Here is a 27,470-nt window from a genome sequence, read left to right on the forward strand (position 1 = left end):
CTAAAGAACGAAATGACAAGTTAGGGCAGTCTAGATTTCCTGGGTAGAGGTGTAGTGGTTAGGTGCCGAAGGCGACATTGAAGAGGTGGGCTTTAAGCAGTGATTTGAAGATGGGCAGGGAGGGAGCCTGGCGTATGGGCTCGGGGAGTTTGTTCCACGCGTGGGGTGAGGCGAGGCAGAAAGGGCGGAGCCTGGAGTTGGCGGTGGTGGAGAAGGGTACTGAAAGGAGGGATTTGTCTTGAGAGCGGAGGTTACGGGTAGGAACGTAAGGGGAGATGAGGGTTGAGAGGTAAGGAGGGGCTGCAGATCAAGTACATTTGTAGGTTAGTAGCAGAAGCTTGAACTGAATGCGGTACCTGATCGGAAGCCAATGAAGTGACTTGAGGAGAGGGGTGATATGAGTGTAACGGTTCAGGCGGAAGATAAGACGTGCAGCAGAGTTCTGAATGGACTGTAGGGGGGATAGGTGGCTAAGTGGGAGACCAGTGAGGAGTAGGTTGCAGTAGTCAAGGCGAGAGGTAACGAGAGAGTGGATGAGAGTTCGGGTGGTGTGCTCAGAGAGGAAAGGGCGGATTTTGCTAATGTTATAGGAGGAAGAAGCGACAGGTCTTGGCTATCTGCTGGATATGCGCAGAGAAGGAGAGGGAGGAGTCGAAGATGACACCGAGGTTGCGGGCAGATGAGACAGGGACGATGAGGGTGTTATCAACCGAGATAGAGAGTGGAGGTAGAGGAGAAGTGGGTTTGGGTGGGAAGACAAGAAGTTCGGTCTTGGCCATGTTCAGTTTCAGGTGGCATAGGGTTGTGACTGAAGCAGAGTCTTCAGGGTAAAGCCAAGTTTCAGTTAGGGCAAGCAGATGGACAGTACGAGAGATAAAGAAGTCATGGATGTAGGAAAGTTTGTTACAGACAGAGCGAGCATTCCAGAGAGCGCAAGAGAAAGGCAGGGAAGAAGGGGAGAGGAGAGGAACAGAAATTAGATTGGAGATATCACGGTGTGACCTGCACAAATAGGATGAGAGCTGATGAGGAGGACCAGGATTGGAATTAATGTCCCCAGCAGACAGCAGAAGGGGCAAGAGAGTACGGAGAAGAGTAGGAGAGGTATGACGACAGCGACGAAGGCGAGATGTACATAAGTACATGCCACACTGGGAAAAGACCAAGGGTCCATCCTGTCCACGACAGCGGCCAATCCAGGCCAAGGGCACCTGGCAAGCTTCCCAAACGTACAAACATTCTATACGTTATTCCCGGAATTGTGGATTTTTCCCAAGTCCATTTAGTAGCGGTTTATGGACTTGTCCTTTAGGAAACCGTCTAACCCCTTTTTAAACTCTGCCAAGCTAACCGCCTTCACCACACTCTCCGGCAATGAATTCCAGAGTTTAATTAGGCGTTGGGTGAAGAAATATTTTCTCCGATTTGTTTTAAATTTACTACACTGTAGTTTCATCGCATGCCCCCTAGTCCTAGTATTTTTGGAAAGCGTGAACAGACGCTTCACATCCACCTGTTCCACTCCACTCATTATTTTATATACCTCTATCATGTCTCCCCTCAGCCGTCTCTTCTCCAAGCTGAAAAGCCCTAGCCTCCTTAGTCTTTCTTCATAGGGAAGTCGTCTCATCCCTGCTATCATTTTAGTCGCCCTTCGCTGCACCTTTTCCAATTCCACTATATCTTTCTTGAGATGCGGCAACCAGAATTGAACAAAATACTCAAGGTGCGGTCGCACCATGGAGCGATATAACGGCATTATAACATCCTCACACCTGTTTTCCATACCTTTCCTAATAATGCCCAACATTCTATTCGCTTTCCGAGCCGCAGCAGCACACTGAGCAGAAGGTTTCAGCGTATTATCGACGACGACACCCAGATCCCTTTCTTGGTCCGTAACTCCTAACGTGGAACCTTGCATGATGTAGCTATAATTTGGGTTCTTTTTTCCCACATGCATCACCTTGCATTTGCTCACATTAAACGTCATCTGCCATTTAGCTGCCCAGTCTCCCAGTCTCATAAGGTCCTTCTGTAATTGTTCACAATCCTGTCGCGAGTTAACGACTTTGAATAACTTTGTGTCATCAGCAAATTTAATTACCTCGCTAGTTACTCCCATCTCTAAATCATTTATAAATATATTAAAAAGCAGCGGTCCTAGCACAGACCCCTGAGGAACCCCACTAACTACCCTTCTCCATTGTGAATACTGTCCATTTAACCACACTCTCTGTTTCCTATCCTTCAACCAGTTTTTAATCCACAATAGGACCTTTCCTCCTATCCCATGACCCTCCAATTTCCTCTGTAGCCTTTCATGAGGTACCTTGTCAAACGCCTTTTGAAAATCCAGATACATAATATCAACTGGCTCCCCTTTGTCCACATGTTCATTTACTCCTTCAAAGAATTGAAGTAAATTGGTACTCAGATAGAAAGGAGATGGATGAATGGAAGGAAGGAAATGTTGAAGGTTGAGAGCTGAGGAAAAAAAAGAGATGGTGAGATGATGAATTCAGAGGGTGGACAATGTGTTCCTGCAGTGTACAGTGGTTACAGATGGAGAAACAGATTAGGAAGGGACAGTACCAAGAAGAAAAAGTGAACTGGAGTAGAAGGAATTTGAAGGAAGAAAACAGTTGAAGGAACGGGACAGTATGAACAGACTGGAGGACAGCAGAGAGTGAGAAGTGAAATTGGAGAATATATAGGTTGTAAGTGAGGGGCTTCAGTGGGATTGACTAAGAGAAGGGATTGGTGTTAAGAGGTGTTTAAAAAGTGGATCCTCCTTTCTTTCCTCTATTCACGGTGCTGGATCTCAACATAACATTCCCAGTCCATGAGCCTCTTTCTTCTTCCCTGTTTCCCTCTCAATACCTCCTCTGTATGTTTTTATCCCCTTATCTACTCCTTCCTCTCCTCCCCAACATCCCTTTTCCCTCTCTATCCCCCTCTTCCTCTTGTCCCAGCACTGACCACTAAGGCACCTTTGCTCCCCTCTCTCCCCAAAGGAACAAAGTTAACCAGGCACCTAAGAAATGTCAGAAAACAACTATTTTAATACAATCCAAATTGAACCTAATACATATAATAAATCGGGATAAAATCAAGGCAATGTGCATTGATATTGATGCAGAAAAGGCATTCAACAGGGTGGAATGAAACTTTTTATTCTGGGTTTTAGAGTACACTGGGCTGGGAGGTCATTTGGATAGTGGGTGAGGGCACTTTATGCCACACCCTCTAGTCAAATTATGGTCGAGATCAGCTCCTCCCCTTTGTCCTGGGCATGGGTGTGCAGCAGGGTTGCCCAATGTCTCTCTTACTGTTCGCCCTCACCATAGAACCCCTAGTCCATAATATCTGTCAGAATGCGGCAATTGAGCCGATTTTGGCTGGAAGTCTACATCATAAAGTACTCATGCATGCAGACGACACATTGTTGTTTGTACAGAATCCACAGATCTTGTTTTCCCCATTGTTGGAGGAGATTGAGGCATATGCAAAATACTCTGGCTATAAAATTAATAAAGACAAGACAGAGTCCTTTCTCTTTCAAATTAACCAGGAGAAGGAGCTTAGGGATTTTCCCTTCCAGATATATGTCAAAGGTTTCCAATATTTGGGAGTAACTATCTCTAACCAGGTGCAGGATTTATATAAGTTGAATTATGTTCCTCTGACCCAGACTATTAGATCACTACTAGGCACCTGGCAACATTTGAACCTGACCTGGGGAGGGAGAATAGAAGTTATTAAAATGATGATTCTCCCTAGGTTCTGAGACAACAGTTTAAAAAGTGGGACAAAATGTTGCGACACTTTATATGGGCTGGAAAAAGACCCAAGATTCGCTTGGGCAGGCTGACAGTGAACAGGCAAGAAGGAGAAATGAGTCTCTCTAGTCTCTGGCAGTATTAAAAGCATTAAATGATCACTATGATCAATTGCCTGAGAAGCAATGGGTACAGACGGAACGGGAATGTTTGAATTCTTGGGTAAACCTTGGGGAGGGGCTGTGGAGTATCAAGACTCCAGAGGTAATCAATAGAAATAAAATAAAACATAGAAAAGAAAATATGATACATTTTTTGATTAGCTTTCGAAGGTAACCCTTCTTCATCAGATCAGAAATAAGCAAATGTTGATAAATAACAGTATATATAAGTGAAACATCAAAACATTCCAGTGACAGTCTTACAGGATGAGGGTGGGGTGGGTTAGGTGAGAGACAGGGAGAGCCGGGTGGATGAGGGACAGGGAGATATCTTAAGTTCCTGGATTGTCTTAAAGTTTCCTTTTAGTATTCTCACCAGACAGGACTTAACTGTCCTTGGAGAAGCAGCTTTCTGAATTTTGAGAAAGATGGTTCTAGTCAAATATTCAATGGTAGGGAATCCCATAGATGTGGTCCTGCAATTGAAGGCAAGCTGTCCCATAGACAGGGTACATAGCAACTGAAAAGTCTCTAGCTCTTTCTAAATGCAAAGGTACCTCCCACAAAGAAAGTACTGTCAGAAGACCATCCAAATAGGGTTCTGCCATTGCAAATTACTGGCCAAATAAAGAAAGTCCAACACTTCAAAGAGGATGACAGGCTAAAAACTGCAAGCTTAAAAACTGATGATACCTTTTAAAAGTCCACTGTTACATCATTTCTTTGCATTTGATACTTCACTATAAGTGACCTACTTCTTTACCAAAAGGTAACGGGAAACACCTATGTTGCCACCAACTGCACAAGAATACCCACCTGATTCTTCTTTGAACTGTGAGATCTTTCTTCTCATCATCTGTAGTTTCCGGACAAAACACATGTTTATACGAACGGGTCATGATGAATTTTTCAATATGATCCATCACATCCTCAACTTTTTCTGAGGGCACTTCAAAAGAAAATTAAATACAAAAGTAAGCTGATCCAAAAGTTATGCAAAACAGACTAAGGCAAGAGTTCTCAATCCAGTCCTCAGAACAGACCCAGCCAGTCAGGTTTTCAGGATACTACGATGACTATGCATGAGATACATATAATGGAGGTAATGCTTTCAAATTTATCTCATGCATATTCATCATGGATATCCTGAAAACCTGAATGGCTGGGAGTATCCTGAGAACTGGGTTGAGAACCACTGGACTGAGACAATACCAACAGCTAGAGTTACTAGCGCATTAAAGCATATTATTTTTCCCAGGTCTCATTTAATGCAATGGGACGTAGTTACAAATAATAATATGTACATTAGTATCTGTAAGAGCACAAGAACATAGAATATTAGGGATTATTCAACAATGAATGGAGAACAATATCATTATGCTTCTGTAGAGGTCCTTGGTGTGATATAACCTTGAGTACTTGTGTGAAATTCTGGTCACCCCCTATCAAAACTAGAAAAGGTTCAGAGAAGAGCTACAAAAATGAATAAAGGTTCTAACCTGTTTTACCCTATCAGGCTGGAGAAAAGATGGGATATGACAGAAGGAAAGTTAAAGAGGACACTTCATGAAACTAATGAACAGCAGAATAAAAACAAATCATGCAAAGTTTTTTCATGTAGTACATAATTAAGTTCTGGAATCTGTTGTCAGAGGATGTAATCAAGCAGGGCTCATGAGGGCTCATGAGGTTTAATCTATATTTTATTAGTTAGTTAAGACTTGAGAAAGCCATCACTCATCCCTTGAAAAGAGCTATGAGAATTAGATCTATTTTTTGGGATCTGCCAGGTACTTGTGACCCAGCCAGGCCACTGTCAAAGACAGGATACAAGGCTTGATGGACCTAGGTCTGATGCAGCAAGGCTTTTCTTATGTAATTAACACACATTAATAATTCTAGCTGCAAACACAATGAAGCTAAACCAAATACAAGATGAGATGCTCAAAGCAAACTGGGTTTGCAGTGATTCATTTAGACTGGTTTTAGCCAGTATAAATGAAATGTTACTGTGCGGATAATGCACAGAGGCTTTCAGGGTTCCTTTTACCGTGCACGGAAGAAGCCACCAAAAGCCCTATGCAAATAAGCTCGCTGGTATTTAAATGATGCCATTAGCGATTCCGTGCAATGCTCAGAGAAACTGCACATAGAAACCCCCTGACCTAATGACTAAAAACTTACCAACAGATCTGAGCTGTATTAGGGTCCTGCATGCACAGAGCTCTTTCCTGTTCCTGAGGTGTACAAACCCATAGTATTCTATACCACTCACAGACTTTGCTCTCTACCTGCCCAACTCTGAGGTGCAGACACAAAGCTGCCCCATTCTACCCCAGACCTCTGCCTCTCTTTTGGTCAGATAAATTAGTTCATTCAAAGTTCATCCTTCATAGCAGATTGTGTCTTGGCTCTGAGCCCCTCCCATCAGGACGACGACTGTTAAAATCTTTAACCATTTGGATTCTCCTACTACCTCCAGCAAGCTTCAGACAATCAGATTTTACTTTGAAAAGGTGTTTTCCCCCAACACAATGGGAATCGTATAGGGCGCTTTGAACCTCGTTTCCTAAAGGCGCAGCTCAAAAAATGATTTGGTCTCAGAGTTAGCAGTTCAATACACATAGCAATGAAGTTAAAAAATTTTACATCACTTTTACACAAATAACACGCTTCATATTTCACTGGCATGCGCCAGGAAATATTTCTCCCCCTTTAATGTTCAATGCTCAACAGTAACAGTGTGCATATTATTTGCCTACTGTTAATGTTGAGCTTTGGTCAGTAATTCTGACTCAGTGTTCCAGCCAATGTTTTCCGGTGCTATTCTCTACAGCGCTGGAGTTCTGTGCATCTGCTCCACAATTTGTCTCACATTATTTGTTGATTCAAGCATGTTTAAAATTATACCAAAATAACTTTCAACTCTTCTGCATCAGGAAAAGAATAAATATTTACTAACCTGAAGAGGTTTTCACAACTGGTCATCGGGGTGTGCTGCAGTGAAGAAGCCCACTCCTGGCTCGTTACATCTACGCCTTCTACTCCCCCTCCCCAAAAGGCTACATTATGATACCCAATGTCTTTTTCCAAGACAATTAGATCTGCTTGTTTGCTGTCATTTCCTATCTCCAGCATCTACTGCAACTAGATTAGGCACATTTGGCTATAAGTCTCTCATGATCTGAGACAGAAAACCATGCAATCAGAACCCAGCTACAGGGATGTACAGCGGGGAAAAAGCATTCCTAAACAAAACATGTTCCAGTAGCAATATACTTGTATGAATGCCTGCTCACTGGTTTATTTATTTGTAGCATTTGTATTCCACATTTTCCCCACCAATTTGCAGGCTCAATGTGGCTTACATTTGCCGTAGTGGCGATTGCCATTTCCGGTTAACAAAATTACAAATGGTATTGCATTAAGGTGCGTACATACATGGTAAAGAAGAATACGTTATGGTATTGCATATAAGTTCCTGAGTAATAGGTTGGATTGTAACCTATGTTAGGTCATTAATTATAGAGAAAACTTGCTGCTGTTTAATTTTCTTTTTGAAAAAATGTTCTGTAACCTCTTGCATACAAATTGCAATAGTTATCTTACTTTTCCAACGCAACTGTAATTTCTCTGCTGTATTATGATAAAAATCCTGAACATATTCTGATTGCTCCTCGATGCTGGCTTCCTAAACAAAAAAAGAGCACAACAGAAAACACAAATAAGTGATACTGTAAGCTGATGAATTCAGCAAAATAAAATAAAAAAAAAAACAGTTGAAAAGCTTATGAAGGATAACTACATTATTACTTTTAAAGATGATGCTTAGAAAAATGTGTGATTTCAAACCTATCTTAATTTTTACATATCGTAACAACTCATACTGCTAAAAGGGTTAAAAAGAACCCTTCTTGTCCAAAATAGGTTGGGGTGGATGGATGGAAAACGGTTGCTTTGTGATGTGCTATATGGAAAGAAGAAGCCCAGATAGAGCCATGATCTAGGATTTCTCTTCAGACACGTTTACCAGGCTATTTAAAAAAGCAAAACAAAAAAAAAAACCAAAACTTTCCAACCTCAGATTTGGGGGCCAAGCTTTTGCCCAAAAGATCAAAAACATTTTTTGAGATAAGATTATTTTTATATCCCTGTCAGCACCCTTGACACAAACCTTTTATTTGTGGCAGTATGGACCATGGTTAAGATGATAATGCTCATTGGAGGCATGAAGAGAATTTAGTGGGTATCAGCAGGATTATACTTTTTATTCTTCTCCCATGACTTGTACACATGCATAGATTACATTTTTTTTTTTTTTTTAGATACCTCTCTTTGGGAGGGCTGCCATAGGGAATAGAACTATGTCGGATCATGTTGCCTGTTGGGTAGATCTTGATGACATTCAACATGAGCCTATGGAGAGATTTTGGACCCTTAACACTAGTTTGCTCAAGGACGAAGAGATTATCTATAGACAAACACTCCATGATTACTTGGAATATAATCTAGACTATGGACCTTCATTTCCTATTGTTTGGGATGCTTTGAAAGCAGTTACAAGAGGCTTGTTTTTAAAGCATGCTTCTAGGAAACGGAGGGCCAGAGAGCTTTTAACACAACAATATGGCCCAACTTAAACATTATCAATAGAAATGCCCAGCTCCTATCATCATTTCTTCATATATTTTGCCCCCTCCTTTAAGAAATAATTTTGGTGCCGAAGATATTGAGTATTACCAACGTAAACATTAGCACAAACAGGAAGTAAACAGGTTCTTAGCTCTTTGAGACAGACTCATTTGTTGCCAAGAGCTAAATCAAGAAGACTTACAATTTGCATTGGACAGGCTTAGACAACAGAATTATGAATAGATAGTACATAGTAACATAGTACATAGTAGATGACGGCAGAAAAAGACCTGCATGGTCCATCCAGTCTGCCCAACAAGATAAACTCATATGTGCTACTTTTTGTGTATACCTTACCTTGATTTGTACCTGTCCTTTTCAGGGCACAGACCGTGTAAGTCTGCCCAGCACTATCCCCGCCTCCCAACCACCAGCCCCACCTCCCACCACCGGCTCTGCCACCCACTCTCGGCTAAGCTCCTTAGGATCCATTCCTTCTGAACAGGATTCCTTTATGTTTGTCCCACGCGTGTTTGAATTCTGTTACCGTTTTCATTTCCACCACCTCCCGCAGGAGGGCATTCCAAGCATCCACTACTCTCTCCGTGAATGCTTGGAATGGGGAAGGTGAGCTCCTTGCTGGCATTAAAGCTTCATAAGACATGTTCTGAGTGAGTAGTAGGAAAAATCAAAGTTGTTCAGGTCAGCTACTGTATAAATCTGGACAGATTATAGGGCATTTCCAGGAGTTTCTAGAGGAATTGTATACAGGGGATACTAAGATGTAATCCAATGATACTCAGCAATATTTGGGTGCCTTGGAGTTGCATTCCTTATCCAGTGCTCCGCGGGCAGGCTCAGATGCACTGGTGACACCTAAGGAGGTCCTGGTTTCTATTCAAGCTCTGGCAAGGCACCAGGTTTGGATAGTTTTTATAAAACGTTTGCACCAGAACTGTCCTCTTTAATTGCAAGCCTTATGAATGGAATACAGGATGGGGATCTTATCTCACCCACTATGTTGAAGGCCTGGATCTCTGTCATTCCAAAAGAAGGTAAAGATTGCGACAGGTTGCCAATCATACCGGCCTATTTCAGTTCTTAACACTGATGTAAACATTTTTGCAAAAATGTGTTGGCCGAGAGATTTGGAAGGTCTTGCCGAACCCGATTCATCCAGATCAGGTGGGCTTCATTCCCAAGAAGCAGGCAGCCGACAATATTAAGAAAATTGTTGATTTAAGTTACATTTCTAAAAAAATGGCACAACAGGCCTTCCTCCTTGGGAATCGACACTGAAAAGGCATTTAACAGAGATTACCGGGGATTTTTGCATACCACTCTTCTTAAAGTGGAGTTGGGCAATGCTTTTGTGGACAGGTGAAAAAAAAAGCCTGTGTTCTGGCCAACGGAGGTAATTCCTCTATGTTTCCTTTGAATCGAGATACACGGCAGGGGTGCCCATTGTCCCCGCTCCTCTTTGCTCTTGACATGGAACCCCTGGCCATGGCCATACGATCCAACCCGTCTATTCATAGTATTCAGGTGGGAGGATAGAGAGTATAAGATCAGTCTGTTCGCAAATGATGTTATTATCTTTGAAATACCTTTTTATCTAGATATACACTGATTTGTTGTAATCCTTTATTTCCCCCTGGTATGGTCTCCTCAATGTACACTACCTGGCAGACCTCTGGTCTCTCTCACTGGGGTCAAGTATACAATGAGGACACTTTTTTAACTTTTGAGGAACTGGCCCGAGACTACAATTTGCTACCCTCCCACCAATATGCTTATCTGCAGTTGAAGCATCTTTTAACATCCAAGCGCTATAAGGAGCATTTGACAGGGGAATATACTTTTCTGGAGAATGTACCTGAGGATTTTCAACATACTAAATACTTAATTAGCACAATTTATGGTTATCTTAGGGACTCTCTTCCTGTCCCAGTGGCTCATAGACAGCGATGGGAGAGAGAATTGAACATTAATATTTTGTGAGGACTGGGAAAAATGAAAACAATCTTTAGCTAAATTGCCACAGCTTCCAATATCAAGAATAATGTTAAGATACTGTACTGCTGGTCAGAGGCACTTTGGGCCATATACGGTGGACATACCCCAAAGCGAGTTTGTTCTGGAAATCTATTCAATTTCAGATTTTGTGGCATACTGGTCTAAGGATTCCATTGGTTCCTGGGATTTTCCTGCTCAACAAGGTAAAATTATGTATCATACCTGATAATTTTCTTTCCATTAATCATAGCTGATCAATCCATAGACTGGTGGGTTGTGTCCATCTACCAGCAGGTGGAGATAGAGAGCAATCCTTTTGCCTCCCTATATGTGGTCATGTGCTGCCGGAAACTCCTCAGTATGTCGATATCAAAGCTCCATCCGCAGGACTCAGCACTTAGAGAATTACACCCACAAAGGGACACTCTGCCCAGCTCACCACCGCCGAAACGGGGGAGGGGAATTAACCCAGCTCATCCCCACACAAGTGGGGGAGGGGAATCCGTCCAGCTCATCCCCGCGGAGCGGGGGAGGGACACCACACCCGCCGATGCGGGGAGATCTGGCTTATCCTGCAACCGCAACCGCGGGAGGAGCTGACTGACCCTAACACCGCCGAAGCGGGAGGGGTACAAAGCTGCCCTACAGCCGCACGAAGCGGGAGGGAGTGACGGCAGAATTTAAATCTCAATCCAGCCCCGTAAAATGGAGGGGAGAGGAATGCAGCAGCTCACTGTAACACAAACTCGTCTCAACTCTTGAAGAATCCAAGTGAAAAAATAACTTGAACACGAAGTCTTCCTGAACAGGAACTGAAGACTAAACTTGAATCTGAAATGCAACCAGAATATAAACAGTACAGATATCTGGGAGGGACTATGGATTGATCAGCTATGATTAATGGAAAGAAAATTATCAGGTATGATACATAATTTTACCTTCCATATCATCAAGCTGATCAATCCATAGACTGGTGGGATGTACCGAAGCAGTACTCACCCAGGGCGGGACATAGAAATCCCTGACCGCAACACTGAAGCTCCGCCCGAGCAGCCACAGTCAAGCGGTAATGCTTGGAGAATGTATGGGCCGAAGCCCAAGTTGCCGCCTTGCATATCTCTTCCAAGGAGACGGAACCGGCCTCTGCCATCGAGGCCGCCTGAGCTCTTGTGGAGTGAGCCTTCAGCTGGATAGGCGGCACCTTCCCCACGGCCACATAAGCCGCTGCAATGGCTTCCTTGACCCATCTTGCCACTGTAGGCTTAGCAGCCTGCAGACCCCTACGAGGACCTGCAAACAGGACAAACAGATGATCCGATTTCCGGAAATCATTGGTCACTTCCAAGTATCTGATGATGACTCGTCTCACATCCAGACATTTGAGAGCAGAGTATTCCTCTGGGTAGTCCTCCCTACGAAAGGAAGGGAGACAGAGCTGCTGATTCACATGGAAGCGAGAAACAATCTTGGGCAGGAAGGAAGGCACTGTGCGAATAGCCACTCCTGCCTCAGTGAACTGCAGAAAAGGCTCTCGACATGAGAGCGCCTGGAGCTCGGAAACTCTTCTGGCTGAAGTGATAGCCACCAAAAAGACTGCTTTCAACGTCAGGTCTTTCAGAGATGCCCTCGACAAGGGTTCAAAAGGCGGCTTCTGCAATGCTCTTAGCACCAGATTGAGATTCCATGCAGGCACCACAGAGTGCAGAGGAGGGCGCAGGTGATTAACTCCCTTGAGAAAGCGCACCACATCTGGCTGTGAAGCCAGGGAAACACCCTTCAGGCGGCCCCTGAAGCAAGTCAGAGCCGCTACCTGGACTTTAAGGGAACTGAGCGACAGGCCTTTCTCCAGACCTTCTTGCAGGAACGCCAACACTGAAGAAATTGGAGCAGTGAAGGGAGAAAGTGAGCCTGCTTCACACCACGCTGCAAAGGTACGCCAAACCCTGGCGTAAGCAGTAGAAGTAGAGCGCTTCCTCGCTCTCAGCATAGTGGCGATGACCTTGTCTGAGAAGCCCTTCTTTCTCAGACGCTGCCGCTCAATAGCCAGGCCGTAAGACCAAAGGGGGAGGGATCCTCCATCACCACGGGACCCTGATGTAACAGGCCCTGCTCCACAGGCAGTCGCAGAGGATCGTCGACTGAGAGCCTGATCAAGTCCGCATACCAGGGACGTCTGGGCCAGTCCGGACCCACCAGGATTATCCGGCCCGGATGCTTTGCCACCCGGTCTAGCACCCTGCCCAACATGGGCCAGGGCGGGAACACATAGAGAAGCTCTTGTGTCGGCCACTGTTGGAGAAGAGCATCTACTCCCAGGGATCGAGGGTCCCGTCCTCTGCTGAAAAAGCGCGGCACTTGGCCGATGACGCCATCAGATCTAGGCTCGGCTGGCCCCAGCGCTTCGTGATGTCCAAGAACGCCTGAGCAGATAGCTGCCACTCTCCGGGCTCCAAGGTATGGCGACTGAGAAAGTCCGCCTTGACATTCATAACTCCGGCAATGTGGGCTGCTGACAGCTGTTCCAGGTTCGCTTCCGCCCACTGGCATAGATTCATGGCCTCCTTGGCTAGAGGGGCGCTCTTGGTACCTCCCTGGCGGTTGACATAGGCCACAGCAGTGGCACTGTCCGACAGGACCTGTACTGGCTTCAACGCCAGTACCGGGATGAACTCCAAAAGCGCCAACCGAATGACTCTGAGTTCCAGGAGGTTGATAGACCACTTTGCCTCTGCAGGAGACCAGAGCCCCTGCGCTGTCCTTCCCAAGCAGTGGGCTCCCCAGCCCGTCAAAGAGGCGTCCATCGTGACGACAATCCACTCTGGGGTCACCAGAGGCATTCCTGCAGACAACTTGTCTGTCTGCAGCCACCAGCTCAGCGCCTTGCGCACTGCTGGGTCCAAGGGAAGGCGCACAGCATAATCCTCCAACATCGGAGTCCAGCGCTGCAACAGAGAGTGTTGTAGTGGTCTCATATGAGCCCTGGCCCAGGGCACTACTTCCATCGTGGCCGTCATAGAGCCCAACAGCTGCACATAGTCCCAAGCCCGAAGAGGAGAGGCTACTCGGAACTGGTCCACCTGAGCCTGAAGTTTGACAATCCGATTGTCTGGCAGGAACACTCTGCCCACTTGGGTGTCGAATCGAACTCCCAGATACTCCAGGGACTGAGTCGGGCGCAGCTGGCTCTTCTTCCAGTTGATGATCCACCCCAGGGAGCTCAAAAGAGCAACCACCCGGTTCACAGTTTTGCCGCACTCTGCATAAGAGGGGGCTCGGATCAACCAGTCGTCCAGATAAGGATGGACTTGTACTCCTTCCTTTCGCAGGAAGGCCGCGATGACCACCATTACTTTGGAAAAGGTCCGCGGAGCAGTAGCCAACCCGAAAGGGAGGGCTCTGAACTGGAAGTGTCGTCCCAGGACTGCAAAACGCAGGAAGCGTTGATGAGGAGGCCAGATGGGAATATGCAGGTACGCTTCCTTGATGTCCAAGGAAGCCAAGAACTCTCCTGCCTTCACTGCCGCTATAACAGAGCGGAGAGTCTCCATGCGAAAGTGCCGCACTTTCAAGGCCCGATTGACCCCTTTGAGGTCGAGGATAGGCTGGACAGAACCTCCTTTCTTTGGTACCACAAAGTAAATGGAGTAACGTCCCTTGCCAATCTGATTTTCTGGCACCGGAACGACCGCACCCAGGTGGATCAGGTTGTCCAAGGTCTGCTGCACTGCCACAGCTTTGACCGGAGACTTGCAGGGAGAGAGTACAAACCCGTCTCTTAAGGGTCGGCAGAACTCTAGCTTGTAGCCGTCTCTGATGACTTCCAGCACCCAAGCGTCTGAAGTTATTGTGGTCCACTCGCCCAGAAACGAGGACAGCCGTCCTCCAATCTGCACTGGGGCGTGGACCAAGGCCCCGTCATTGGGTACGAGACCCTGGGGGAGGACCGGAGGGAGCACCTCCGGGACGGCGGTCTCTGCGAAAGGAATGCTGCTTGGGGGAGAAAGTCCTCTTGAAGGAAGAGGGGGCAGAGGAGCCCGACCTGCCCGGGCGGTACCGACGGGCTTCCTGAAACCATCCTCTGGAGGTACCGGAACGAGTACTAGCCCGAGCCCTGACCTCTGGTAACTTCTTGCCCTTAGACGTGCCGAGATCGGTCACGATTTTGTCCAGCTCGACCCCAAAGAGCAGCTTGCCTTTAAAAGGCAATCTAGCCAGGCGGGATTTAGAGGCGTGGTCAGCAGACCAATGTTTCAGCCAAAGCCACCGCCGCGCAGAGACTGTCTGAGCCATGCCTTTAGCTGAGGCTCTCAAGACATCATACAGCAAGTCTGCCAAATAGGCTAAGCCCGATTCCAGGGCCGGCCAATCAGCCCTCAAGGAATGATCCGAGGGGGAAGCCCGCTGCACCATAGTCAGGCACGCCCTGGCCACATAGGAACCGCAAACCGAGGCCTGCAAACTTAAAGCAGTCGCCTCAAAGGACGACCTTAAGGCCGCCTCCAATCTTCTGTCTTGGGCGTCCTTTAGGGCCGTGCCACCTTCCACCGGCAAAGCCGTTTTCTTAGTCACCGCAGTGATTAAAGAATCCACGGTAGGCCACAGATAGGCCTCACGTTCACTTTCAGGCAAAGGATAGAGGCGGGACATAGCCCTAGCCACTTTGAGGCTCGCTTCCGGGACATCCCATTGAGCCGAAATTAAGGTGTGCATGGCATCATGCACGTGGAAGGTTCTAGGCGGGCGTTTCGTCCCCAGCATAATGGCAGAGCCAACAGGTGCTGAGGGAGAGACGTCCTCCGGAGAGGAAATCTTCAAAATGCCCATGGCCTGTACTAACAGGTTGGGCAAATCCTCTGAGCTAAAAAGCCGCGCTGCAGAGGGGTCATCCGCTCCAACCGAGCGGGGATCCGTCTCCTCCAAGGAATCCGCAAAGGACCGTTGGGAGAACTCAGATACGCTGCCCTCATCTACATCGGAGGAGACAAGGTCCTCCAAGGCCTGGGAATCAACCCGAGGGCGTTTACCTCCGGGGACCTCAACCTCTTTACCAAACGAGGGAGCAGGGGCAGCGTTTTGCATAAGGAAGGCCTGATGCAGCAGCAAAACAAACTCGGGGGAGAAACCCCCCAGACTGTGCACTTCCGCAGCCTGGGCTACAGCCCTAGACGCACCCTCAACCGGCGCTCGCAAGAGCGGGGGAGAGACATGCTGCGCATCCAAAATGGCGTCCGGCGCGACACTCCGCGAAGGAGCCGCGCGGGAAAAACGGCGCTTAACTTTAGCCGCTTTGGTGCCGTCGCCCAAATTAAGGGCGTCCATGGCATTAATGTCTCCCTCAAGGGCGGCCCACGAAGAAGCCGTCCGAGCCGCGTGGCCGGCCAAGATGGCGGAGGCGAGCAGCGGGGGATGGGCGTTTATGGCGGGAAAAACCGCCACACCGGAGGAAGGACCGGGACACTCATCGGTCACGAAACTGTCACCCAACAAGGGCGAATCAAACTTTAAGACCCCCGCATCCCCTCTAGAAGCGCCTAAGCGATCCGGGGAGCGACTCTTTGCGCCCTCGCCCTCCGACGCCATATGCCACGTGGAGATCAATCGGGGAACCCCCTGCCCGCTATAAAAAGGTAAAAATTACCTGCTTTCCGCTCCGAGCTGTAACGACCTGGTGTCCCAGTGAGTAGCTGCAATAAACGTTTAAATAAACGTCGAAATAAACGCCTTTAAGGACGTTCAAAATTTTTTTTTTTTTTAACGGAGCCAGCGGGAGGGGGGAGAAAAGGAGGGACCTGGCGCCACCAGGTTTGCACTTGCTCAAGAAGAGCCCTCAACCCCAGGCACTCAACAAAACCTAAAAATTAGGCTTGGAGGCCTAGCCAGAGCTGCTGCTGTGTGTGACCACCACCTGCTGAGATAGAGAACATACGGAGGAGTTTCCGGCAGCACATGACCACATATAGGGAGGCAAAAGGATTGCTCTCTATCTCCACCTGCTGGTAGATGGACACAACCCACCAGTCTATGGATTGATCAGCTTGATGATATGGAAAGATATCGCTGGATTTTATAGGTGACACATTACACTGATTAGACATTTTCTAAATGCAGCTTTGTTGACAATGGCAGCAAGCTGGAAGGACTCTTAATATTCCATCTTTGAATCTATGGAGAGTGAAACTTAGTTATGTTTATAAGATACAGAAATTGACTGCCATTCGTCGAAAAACTGAATTTAACTGGAAACAGGCTTGGGCTTTGAAGAGTACTGGTCTTCTGTAACTGACAAGTTATTTCCCTTGGTTTACTTTGCTGTATTTGACGCCAGATCTTGGATATCCAGTGTGAGAAACTCCCCTCCTTTGATTATTTTGCATTTTAGTTTGAGTATTGGTAAATATTTACAATTACAGAAGTACTATAGGTTTCACTTCCATGATGTTCATGTGTACTGAATGTATTTGCACTTGTATACTCTTTTGTTCAGTCTGTACTGTGCAACAGGGGCGTAGCCAGACAACAGATTTTGGGTGGGCCTAGGGAAGAACTGGGTGGGCACCAATTGTTCTCCCCCCTCCCCTAACCACCACCCAAAAAATATCTCAGCTGGTGGCAAAATGCTTCTTTCCACCTTGGAAGTCTGCAGCAGGCATGCGCTGAAAACGGAACATACGCAGGTGCCGGTATCATGGAGAGTAGCATTTTCGTTACCATCAGGAGGAAGTCTTCAGCTGGCTGAGTTTGGGATCCCACCAGCTACCACTAAACGTGTGCTACTGTTGGGTGGGCCTGAGCCCTAAGTGGGTGGGCCCCGGCCCACCTGTGGCTACACCACTGCTGTGCAATCTTTTAATAAAGACTTGCAGTTATATATATTTTACAAAATGGATGATAATGCTCTACATATTGGTCATGTTGTTCCTTTGCCCCAGTTTAAGATATATTTGGGAACAAGTTTGGGATCTTATCTGTACTATATTACAGACTGAGGAACAGCTAACTTACAAGACTGTAAATTGGAAATCTCTAGCAGTTCACACAGGAAGCTGTCCAAAGAGGGTCACCTGCTCACAATGTTGATATCTCTAGCGATTAATATTAAGTAGCTGGAAAGACAACTCTATTGATTTTGCTATATGGTGGAATACCACAAACATGAAAGGGTTGCAGATGAGAATAAGAACTTCTTGTATGTAGATAGTAAAACACAAGTACCAGTCATGGGTGCCAGCTCTGGGGATGATTGGACATGCTCAATATTTTTATTATACACTTAATTAAATTTGGAGCTGAAACCTCCATGCTGCAGAATAGCACAGGAAGGCAGGCAGGAAGTGTTTCTATATCCCAGTTACAGAGCCTGACTCCCCCCCTGTAGCCTACTGGCTGGAATGTCTGACCAATGGGCTACAAGAGAGAGAGAGAGATGTTTTATAGCCTATTGGCGGGCTGTGTCTGACTGACAGGCTGTAACCAAGGATAGAAGCACTTCCTGCCTGTAGTGCCAATGGGGAGGAGAAGAGCAACAGATAGATACTGAAAGAAAACAGTCACATAGCTTTATCGGCATGTGTTTCCACAAAATGTAGCAATTAAGTAAAAAAAAAAAAAAAAAGTATTGTGAGAGGACTAGATAAGCAAGGAAGCAGTGAAGGAGTTTGAAAGGGGTTATTGGCAGGGACAGAGAAAGCAGCTATGAAGGGCTGGAGGTGGCAGAAAGCAGCTGCAAGGGGAGGGGAGCAGAATAGGAAGGGGTAAGTGAATTGAACGAGGTTATTGCCTAGGAGAGAGAATTCTGCTGTGAAAGGCTGGAAGAAACAGAAAGAAGATGTAAGGGGGAGAGAGGCTGGTAATGGGGACATGCACTGGAAGTGAAGCTGTGGGGAGAGAAAGAGAGAGATCTGGGAAGGGGTGAAGGGGATTGAAAGGAGTTTCTGACAGAAGAGAGAATTCTGCCGTGAAGGACTGACAAGGGCAGAAAGGAACTGTATGGGGAAATGAGGCTGGGTGGAGCCGTAGGAAGGTGTTACTGCATGGGAGAGAGAATGCTGCTGTAAAAGATTAGAAGAAATAGAAAGAGTGTAAGGGGGAGAAGGGCTGGGTGATCGGGACAGGCACTGCAGCTGTGGAAAGAGAAATAGAGGGAGCTAGGAAGGGGTATTCAAAGGAGTTATCAGTTGGGAAAGAGAATGTTGCTATAAAGAGCTGGAAGTGTCTGAAAGGTCTAGAGGAAAGTACATAAGTAATGCCACACTGGGAAAGACCAAGGGTCCATCGAGCCCAGCATCCTGTCCACGACAGCGGCCAATCCAGGCCAAGGGCACCTGGCAAGCTTCCCAAACGTACAAACATTCTATACATGTTATTCCTGGAATTGTGGATTTTTCCCAAGTCCATTTAGTAGTGGTTTATGGACTTGTCCTTTAGGAAACTGTCTAACCCCTTTTTAAACTCTGCCAAGCTAAACAATTTCAGCACGTTCTCCGGCAACGAATTCCAGAGTTTAATTATGCATTGGGTGAAGAAACATTTTCTCTGATTTGTTTTAAAATTACTACCCTGTAGTTTCATCGCATGCCCCCTAGTCCTAGTATTTTTGGAAAGCGTGAACAGACGCTTCACATCCACCTGTTCCATTCCACTCGTTATTTTATATACCTCTATCATGTCTCCCCTCAGCCGTCTCTTCTCCAAACTGAAAAGCCCTAGCCTCCTTAGTCTTTCTTCATAGGGAAGTCGTCCCATCCCCGCTATCATTTTAGCCGCCCTTCGCTGCACCTTTTCCAATTCTACTATATTGGGAGGCTGAGTGATGGAGACAGCAACTGGGAGTGTAGCTGTGTGAGTGGAGAAGACACGGGCTGCGAGAGGAACCCAGGGACAGAGCATGGGCTATGGTGGGGGAAGGGAGCTGGGAGGAGGCAACATGATTTGGGAGACAGAAAGAAGAGGAAGGTACAGGGGACACAATGCAGAGGAAAGAGGAGCTGAAAGAGATTTGAGTACATCTTTGTGGGACTGGGAAAAGAGAAGCTGAGAGAAAGGTGAGAGGAAAGAGGTCATGATTGAGGGTAGAGACCTGAAGGTGAGAAGGGTGAGAAGTCGAGTGAGATGAGAGAAGGTAGAGACAGGCTATTGCGAGTCAAACACATGGAGTAAAGAGAAATGAAAAATGAGAAAACTGGAAAGAATTCATAAAAGACAAAGAACATGAAGGCAGAGAGGAAAAATACGAGAAAACAAAGAATACACAGAGACGGAGGTTATAAGACAAACTATAGACACAAAAGTAAAGATTTCTGTGCTAACTGGGCAGGGTCAAGGGTGGGGAATAGCTGGTATTTTGCCATTCTCCTCCAGCCCTATAGTCACCAGGATATATAAGTTATTTTACCAAAGGGACAAGAGGAGCAGAGGGAGTTTTGGCAATATATGATGCCATGATCTGAAAAAGTTCTGAAATGGAGTGGATATATACAGTGGGGGAAATAAGTATTTGATCCCTTGCTGATTTTGTAAGTTTGCCCACTGACAAAGACATGAGCAGCCCATAATTGAAGGGTAGGTTATTGGTAACAGTGAGAGATAGCACATCACAAATTAAATCCGGAAAATCACATTGTGGAAAGTATATGAATTTATTTGCATTCTGCAGAGGGAAATAAGTATTTAATCCCTCTGGCAAACAAGACCTAATACTTGGTGGCAAAACCCTTGTTGGCAAGCACAGCGGTCAGACGTCTTCTGTAGTTGATGATGAGGTTTGCACACATGTCAGGAGGAATTTTGGTCCACTCCTCTTTGCAGATCATCTCTAAATCATTAAGAGTTCTGGGCTGTCGCTTGGCAACTCGCAGCTTCAGCTCCCTCCATAAGTTTTCAATGGGATTAAGGTCTGGTGACTGGCTAGGCCACTCCATGACCCTAATGTGCTTCTTCCTGAGCCACTCCTTTGTTGCCTTGGCTGTATGTTTTGGGTCATTGTCGTGCTGGAAGACCCAGCCACGACCCATTTTTAAGGCCCTGGCGGAGGGAAGGAGGTTGTCACTCAGAATTGTACGGTACATGGCCCCATCCATTCTCCCATTGATGCGGTGAAGTAGTCCTGTGCCCTTAGCAGAGAAACACCCCCAAAACATAACATTTCCACCTCCATGCTTGACAGTGGGGACGGTGTTCTTTGGGTCATAGGCAGCATTTCTCTTCCTCCAAACACGGCGAGTTGAGTTCATGCCAAAGAGCTCAATTTTTGTCTCATCTGACCACAGCACCTTCTCCCAATCACTCTCGGCATCATCCAGGTGTTCACTGGCAAACTTCAGACGGGCCGTCACATGTGCCTTCCGGAGCAGGGGGACCTTGCGGGCACTGCAGGATTGCAATCCGTTATGTCGTAATGTGTTACCAATGGTTTTCGTGGTGACAGTGGTCCCAGCTGCCTTGAGATCATTGACAAGTTCCCCCCTTGTAGTTGTAGGCTGATTTCTAACCTTCCTCATGATCAAGGATACCCCACGAGGTGAGATTTTGCGTGGAGCCCCAGATCTTTGTCGATTGACAATCATTTTGTACTTCTTCCATTTTCTTACTATGGCACCAACAGTTGTCTCCTTCTCGCCCAGCGTCTTACTGATGGTTTTGTAGCCCATTCCAGCCTTGTGCAGGTGTATGATCTTGTCCCTGACATCCTTAGATAGCTCCTTGCTCTTGGCCATTTTGTAGAGGTTAGAGTCTGACTGATTCACTGAGTCTGTGGACAGGTGTCTTTCATACAGGTGACCATTGCCGACAGCTGTCTGTCATGCAGGTAACGAGTTGATTTGGAGCATCTACCTGGTCTGTAGGGGCCAGATCTCTTACTGGTTGGTGGGGGATCAAATACTTATTTCCCTCTGCAGAATGCAAATAAATTCATATACTTTCCACAATGTGATTTTCCGGATTTAATTTGTGATGTGCTATCTCTCACTGTTACCAATAACCTACCCTTCAATTATGGGCTGCTCATGTCTTTGTCAGTGGGCAAACTTACAAAATCAGCAAGGGATCAAATACTTATTTCCACCACTGTAGTTAAGTCAAATTGAAAGAGAAATGGAAAGGAATATCATGTTCCTTTTTCACAAAAATAAAACAATCATCCTGCCTCAGTTTGGGTGGCATGGATAGGCCAGGCTAGACTAGAAGGGATACGACTGTGGTATAGATGAGGGGGAGGGAGAAGACAAAAACTGAGATGGAGTAAATTGGTGGAGTTGGGGAGGAAAAGAAACTGGTGGTATATTCAGTGCTTATGAGTCCTTCCATTATGTGTACTACCTGCTGTGCTCTACATCTAAATATGGCCTGGCCAGTTATGTCCATAATACTACCATATTTTGTTTTCCTTTTTACACACAGGGTAATGTGTGCTGAGTCGAGCATCTCCTATCATTTTGGGGAAAATGGCCCCTATGGCACCAGTGACAAGATTTCTAAGTTGACTTCTAATGTCCTCTCATTTGGTGGCTGTCTCTCTGAGATTGGATTTTGGGGTTGATTTGGGTTGCTTGAAATTTCTTAAGTTATGCAGAAATGAAGTGGAAATTTAAAAGAAAATCAAACCAACCTACAACCGATAACTTTCCTTCTAAACTTGCCTCCATAAATCTGCACCTGCCAACCAACTACACTAAAGCAGATGTTCAAAGTCAAGTTAAAGTTTTACTGGTGACTGATTCTTACTGTGTAGTGCTGAATATTTCCAGTAAACATGCAATATTTACTCAAAATAATCCAACCATCCTCCACTCCTCAAATCCTTCTTAGCTCTTAATTTACTCTTGTCACTGCTTATCTTTGACCCATGGCTGGAGGAATTTTCTAGTAGTATAAGAAATGCAATGTTGTCTTTTTGATATCATACTAGGTGTCAGAGTTTAGGAAGAAAAAGCATGGAAAAGCACCCTTAGTTTCTAAGAAAGATTACAGATGGGAAGGAAGAGACGGGAAAAGTTATCAAAATACATTATGCCACACTGCAGAGACATTCATACTCAATGGCAAGAGACAAGCTACTCTGTGCTATAACTTTAAGAAACAATTCCACATGTACCTGCTAAAAGGCTGTTGAAGACAAATAGCAAGAAACTGGACCTACCCTTTTCTGCTGCATTGCTTCCAAACAAATTTTACACTGCTTGTAAACGTCATGACCTGCTTTCTGGCAGGGCTTCAGAAATTCAATAAACTCCTTGGATACTTGTTCCGTTTCAATGCTGACCTGTCTGTTTATGGAAGGGCTTGGTGCTTTCGTCTCCTGGTTCTCTGTCAATAAAATTGGAGTGGGGAGAGTTACATGAATCCTATTGTTAGCAACCTTCCTATGATTATACTCCTTACAGGTCAGGGCAGTGAAAGGAGAATAGAACTTTTAAATGCTAGCCACAAATATAATTAATTCAGTGAAAAGGCATCACCCACAACTTCTTTGTTTGCTTTTACTTCTGCATATCTAAGTGGATTACATAAGTACATAAGTAATGCCACACTGGGAAAAGACCAAGGGTCCATCGAGCCCAGCATCCTGTCTACGACAGCGGCCAATCCAGGCCAAGGGCACCTGGCAAGCTACCTAAACGTACAAACATTCTATACATGTTATTCCTAGAATTATGGATTTTTCCCAAGTCCATTTAGTAGCGGTTTATGGACTTGTCCTTTAGGAAACCGTCTAACCCCTTTTTAAACTCTGCCAAGCTAACTGCCTCCACCACGTTCTCCAGCAACGAATTCCAGAGCTTAATACACATTGGGTAAAGAAAACTTTTCTCCGATTTGTTTTAAATTTACTACACTGTAGTTTCATCGCATGCCCCCTAGTCCTAGTATTTTTGGAAAGCGTGAACAGATGCTTCACATCCACCTGTTCCACTCCACTCATTAATTTATATACCTCTATCATGTCTCCCCTCAGCCGTCTCTTCTCCAAGCTGAAAAGCCCTAGCCTCCTTAGTCTTTCTTCATAAGGAAGTCGTCCCATCCCCGCTATCATTTTAGTCGCCCTTCGCTGCATCTTTTCCATTTAACAAGGCGACGACACTACATTATTCAGTATATAGTAGTTGACCTGATATTCAAGTTAACATTTTCCTTTGACCTGTACAGCACTACCAGTGAGTTTTTTCTAGCACAAAAAGGTGCCGGTACTCAAATGCTAGGCCACCCTTCAGGGGTGAGGTAATCACTGAGGGACCCACCCCACAATAACAGGACCCCCTGCAACCAGTCACAGAATCTATGGCAAGGCAGAATTGGTATGTAGAGCCTGAGCTCTTTCATTAAAACTTGGGATCCATGGGTCGATTTTAGCAGACAATGGAAAAGGTGCCGGTACTCAGTACCCCCAAGTACCCCCTCAGAAAAAGCCCTGAGCACTACTCTCCTTGAGCTACTAGTGAAAAAGGTGTAAGCAAAATCTAATAAATAAAATAAAGAAATATTATGTGACACTGTAACAAGCGTTATTTTCCTGGTAGTGCGCTTCAAGAAATAATAATCCCTTTCTAGGTGTGCGCTACCCCTCACTAATCCTATCAGCAGTACTTCTTAAACAGCAGTCTCCTGAATTTAGCCAGATACGAAATTAAACAATGATGCAAATGGGGTTTCCTTATTCAATCGAGATTAAATGTGTTTTTAAACACTTTAGAATCTTTTGGTGTCACACCAGGGGCGTAGCCACGGGTGGGCCTGGACGGGCCCAGGCCCACCCATTTTCCCTCCAGGCCCGCCCATCCTTCGTACGCTGTCGCTGCCCTTTTGTCCCGCGGAGGCAGCATTCAGCGTTTCCTTCCTGCCCTGTCTTCTCCCCAGGCTCCGCTGCATCGTCCCTGCAAGTGGAATCCTTCTCCTTTTCGGCCGTCGCACAGCGCTGCGCTGCGCTGCCATACACACAGGCAGCTTCGCTCCTCCTCCGCCGCGTCCATTCTGGCCCTCTCTGATGCACTTCCTGTTAGGGCCGGATGAACGCGGTGGGGGAGGAACGAAGCTGCCTGTGTGAATGGCAGCGCAGCGCTGCGCGACGGCTGAAAAGGAGAAGGATTCCACTTGCAGGGACCGATGCAGCGGAGCCTGGGGAGAAGACAGGGCAGGAAGGAAACGCTGAACGCGGGGAAGGGACTTGAGGGAAGGGAGAGAGAGCTACTGGGACATGGGAGGGAGAGGAAGAAGGGACTGGAGGGAAGGGAGAAGCTGCTGGGACATGGGAGGGAGAGGAAGAAGGGACTGGAGGGAAGGGAGAGAGCGTCTGGGACATGGGAGAGAGAGGAAGAAGGGACTGACGGGAAGGGAGAGCTGCTGGGACATGGGAGGGACTGGCGGGAAGGGAGAGAGCTACTGGACATGGGAGGGAGAGGAGGAAGGGACTGGAGAGCTGCTGGACAAGGGAGGAAGAAGGGACTAGAGGGAAGGGAGAGAGCTGCTGGACATGGGAGGGAGAGGAGGAAGGGGCTGGAGAGCTGCTGGACAAGGAAGGAAGAGGAAGAAGGGACTAGAGGGAAGAGAGCTGCTGGACATGGGAGGATAGGGAGAGAAAGAGGGGAGATGGATGAAAGGATGCAGAGAGAAAGGGGAGAAACTAGAAGGATGTGGAGAGAGGGAGGAGACTGAACAGAAAAGGGTAGAGAGATAGACACTGGATAGAAGGAGAGGGGAGACAGACACTAGATGGAAGGATCAGGAGAGAGGGTAGATGAGTGGAAGGATGAGAGAAAGAGGGAAGACACTGGATGGAAGGGTAGGGAGAAAAAGGAGACGCTGGATGCAAAAGAAAGAGGGGAGACACTGGAAGGATGGGGAGAGAAAGAGGGGAGCTGCTGGATGGAAAGAGGGAGAGGACAGAGTAGGGAAAGACTGGAGAATAAGAGGAAGGGGCATGTGGCGAAGAAGGGTGAGGAAAAGATGAAAAGCCATAGGAAATGGACAGGAAACCCTGGCAAGAGAAAGACGAAGGAAAGCAGAATCTAGAGACTGGGAGCAACACAATGAGAAAAAGTAAATGGCCATACAACAAAAGGTAAAGAAAATAATTTTATTTTTAATTTAGGATAAAGTAATATGGTACCTGTGTTAATAAATTTTCAGAGACCAATACTTCCTTCCTTAGGTCAGGAGAGGATACCATAACAGCATTATACTGACCTGAGGCAGGAGGTTTTAGCCTCTGAAAACTCACTGAAAAGTGTGACTAAATTTTGCTGGGGGAGGGGGGTAGAGAGAAAATTTTGTGCCCACCCACTTTGGGTTCAGGCCCACCCAAAATTGGCAGTCTGGCTACGCCACTGTGTCACACTGGTAGAATTGCAAACTACAGGGTTTTGTTTTGTTGTTTTAAATCTTGCTTTGATAAACCCACCTCTCAGTTTCTCCATCAACACTGTTCCAAAATCAAGAAGAAAATGAAAAGATGATGCAAACAAACATGAAATGTGTGTGGGAGAGGGGGTTGGGAGGCTAGGGTAAAAGGCAAGGAACAGGAAATGGTTTCTAATTACCATGCAATCACCATATCTGTACATCAAGCAAACTCATGCAAAACTGTAGAAACTCAAAATAGACACAGACACACGCAGAGGCTTTGGGACCACAGTAACTGGTTAACATAGCAGCTTGGCTGCCTCCAAGTCCAATAAAAGTTGATCAATTAAAACAAAAATTCATATTCCTATTTTATTACAATTTTTTTAAACCCATGATGCAGAAGCAGCCATTCCTTATGAATCACAGCTCGTGGATTATCCCAAGAAGCACATTCACCCATAACTGCTTTATCCAAAGAACTGCTTTTTTCCCAACTGTAAACATTTTTTCCTTCCCTATCTCACCCCAAAAGTGGGAACCAAACATATAAATGGCAAGTGACCGACTCACCTGCAAATGCGCAGTAGAGACTTCCCTCTCTGTCCCGCCCTCGCGTCAAGACGTGATGACGTCAGAGGGCGGAACAGAGAGGGAAACGGAGTCGGACTGTCGGACGCTGCCACTGGAGCCTGGAAATGAACATCGTGCGCACCAACCTCCACCCTCCCCCCCATCCCCTTCCGTATCGGGCCCCCTGCACTGACCTGACAGCACCTCTCACCTCTGTGTGGAAGCGCTGCAGGCAGCAGCAGAGCGATCTGCTGCTGCCTGCAGCGCTTCCACACAGAGGTGAGAGGCGCTGTCAGATCAGTGCAGGGGGCCCCGCACAGAGGGGGGAGGGAGTGGTGGCGAGGAAGGTAGCTGGAAATCTCGCCCATTTTAACGGGCTTAACGGCTAGTCTTAAATACTGCATTTAGTTTTGTCAGATCATAGCATATGACTCCTCATCAGGCTGTTTAGGTTCTGTGAGCATGGGCTGTAGTTTGAATTAAACTGTAGCAAAGTAAGGCTGGTTAAATCTTCACTTAAAAGGGACACTGCCAGGGGTCGGTAAAACTGAAATGTTAAATTCTTTGAAGATAAAATTATATTGTCCCATTGTTGAGCTTTGTCATCTAAGTTTTCCTTCTTCTTCCCCCCCTCCCCTGATTTTTATTAACTTTTTAAGGTCATGATGTGCTGCTACCATCATAGAAGCAAATATTTTGTTTCTATCCACGGTGCCGGAGGCAAAGAATTGCAAATAGTACCAGAAGAGACCTTGCACCATCTTGACAAAGTGGTCCATCTAGCTTTGCTGCCAGTCCTGCAGCCTAAGTTCATATATCTTAGTTTAGATAGTACTCAAGAAGCTGAAGGTCCAGTTTATTTTAAGAACTTATTTGGTCAAAAATCATGGCGTAGAACCAATTATTTTCCAAAATCAACACATTTGTGTGGCTTAAAGCAACACACAACTGTTTTGTTGCAAACCTGAGTGAT

At 46.2% G+C, this 27,470-nt stretch overlaps 1 protein-coding gene across 2 annotated transcripts in view; it reads right to left on the reverse strand.

The window, feature by feature from the left end:
- RABGEF1 (RAB guanine nucleotide exchange factor 1) overlaps positions 1 to 27,470 on the reverse strand; it is a 99,722-nt gene that overhangs the window by 16,256 nt on the left and 55,996 nt on the right. For both annotated transcript variants that reach the window (XM_030185653.1, XM_030185654.1), the window contains 3 exons: positions 22,728 to 22,894; positions 7,553 to 7,634; positions 4,760 to 4,892 (listed from right to left, as the gene is read on the reverse strand). In XM_030185653.1, coding sequence (XP_030041513.1) covers positions 4,760 to 4,892; positions 7,553 to 7,634; positions 22,728 to 22,894 — 382 coding nt within the window. The remainder of the gene's footprint in view (positions 1 to 4,759; positions 4,893 to 7,552; positions 7,635 to 22,727; positions 22,895 to 27,470) is intronic.

This window comes from Microcaecilia unicolor, chromosome 13, assembly GCF_901765095.1.
Source record: "Microcaecilia unicolor chromosome 13, aMicUni1.1, whole genome shotgun sequence".
In the NCBI taxonomy this organism is placed as follows: domain Eukaryota; kingdom Metazoa; phylum Chordata; class Amphibia; order Gymnophiona; family Siphonopidae; genus Microcaecilia; species Microcaecilia unicolor.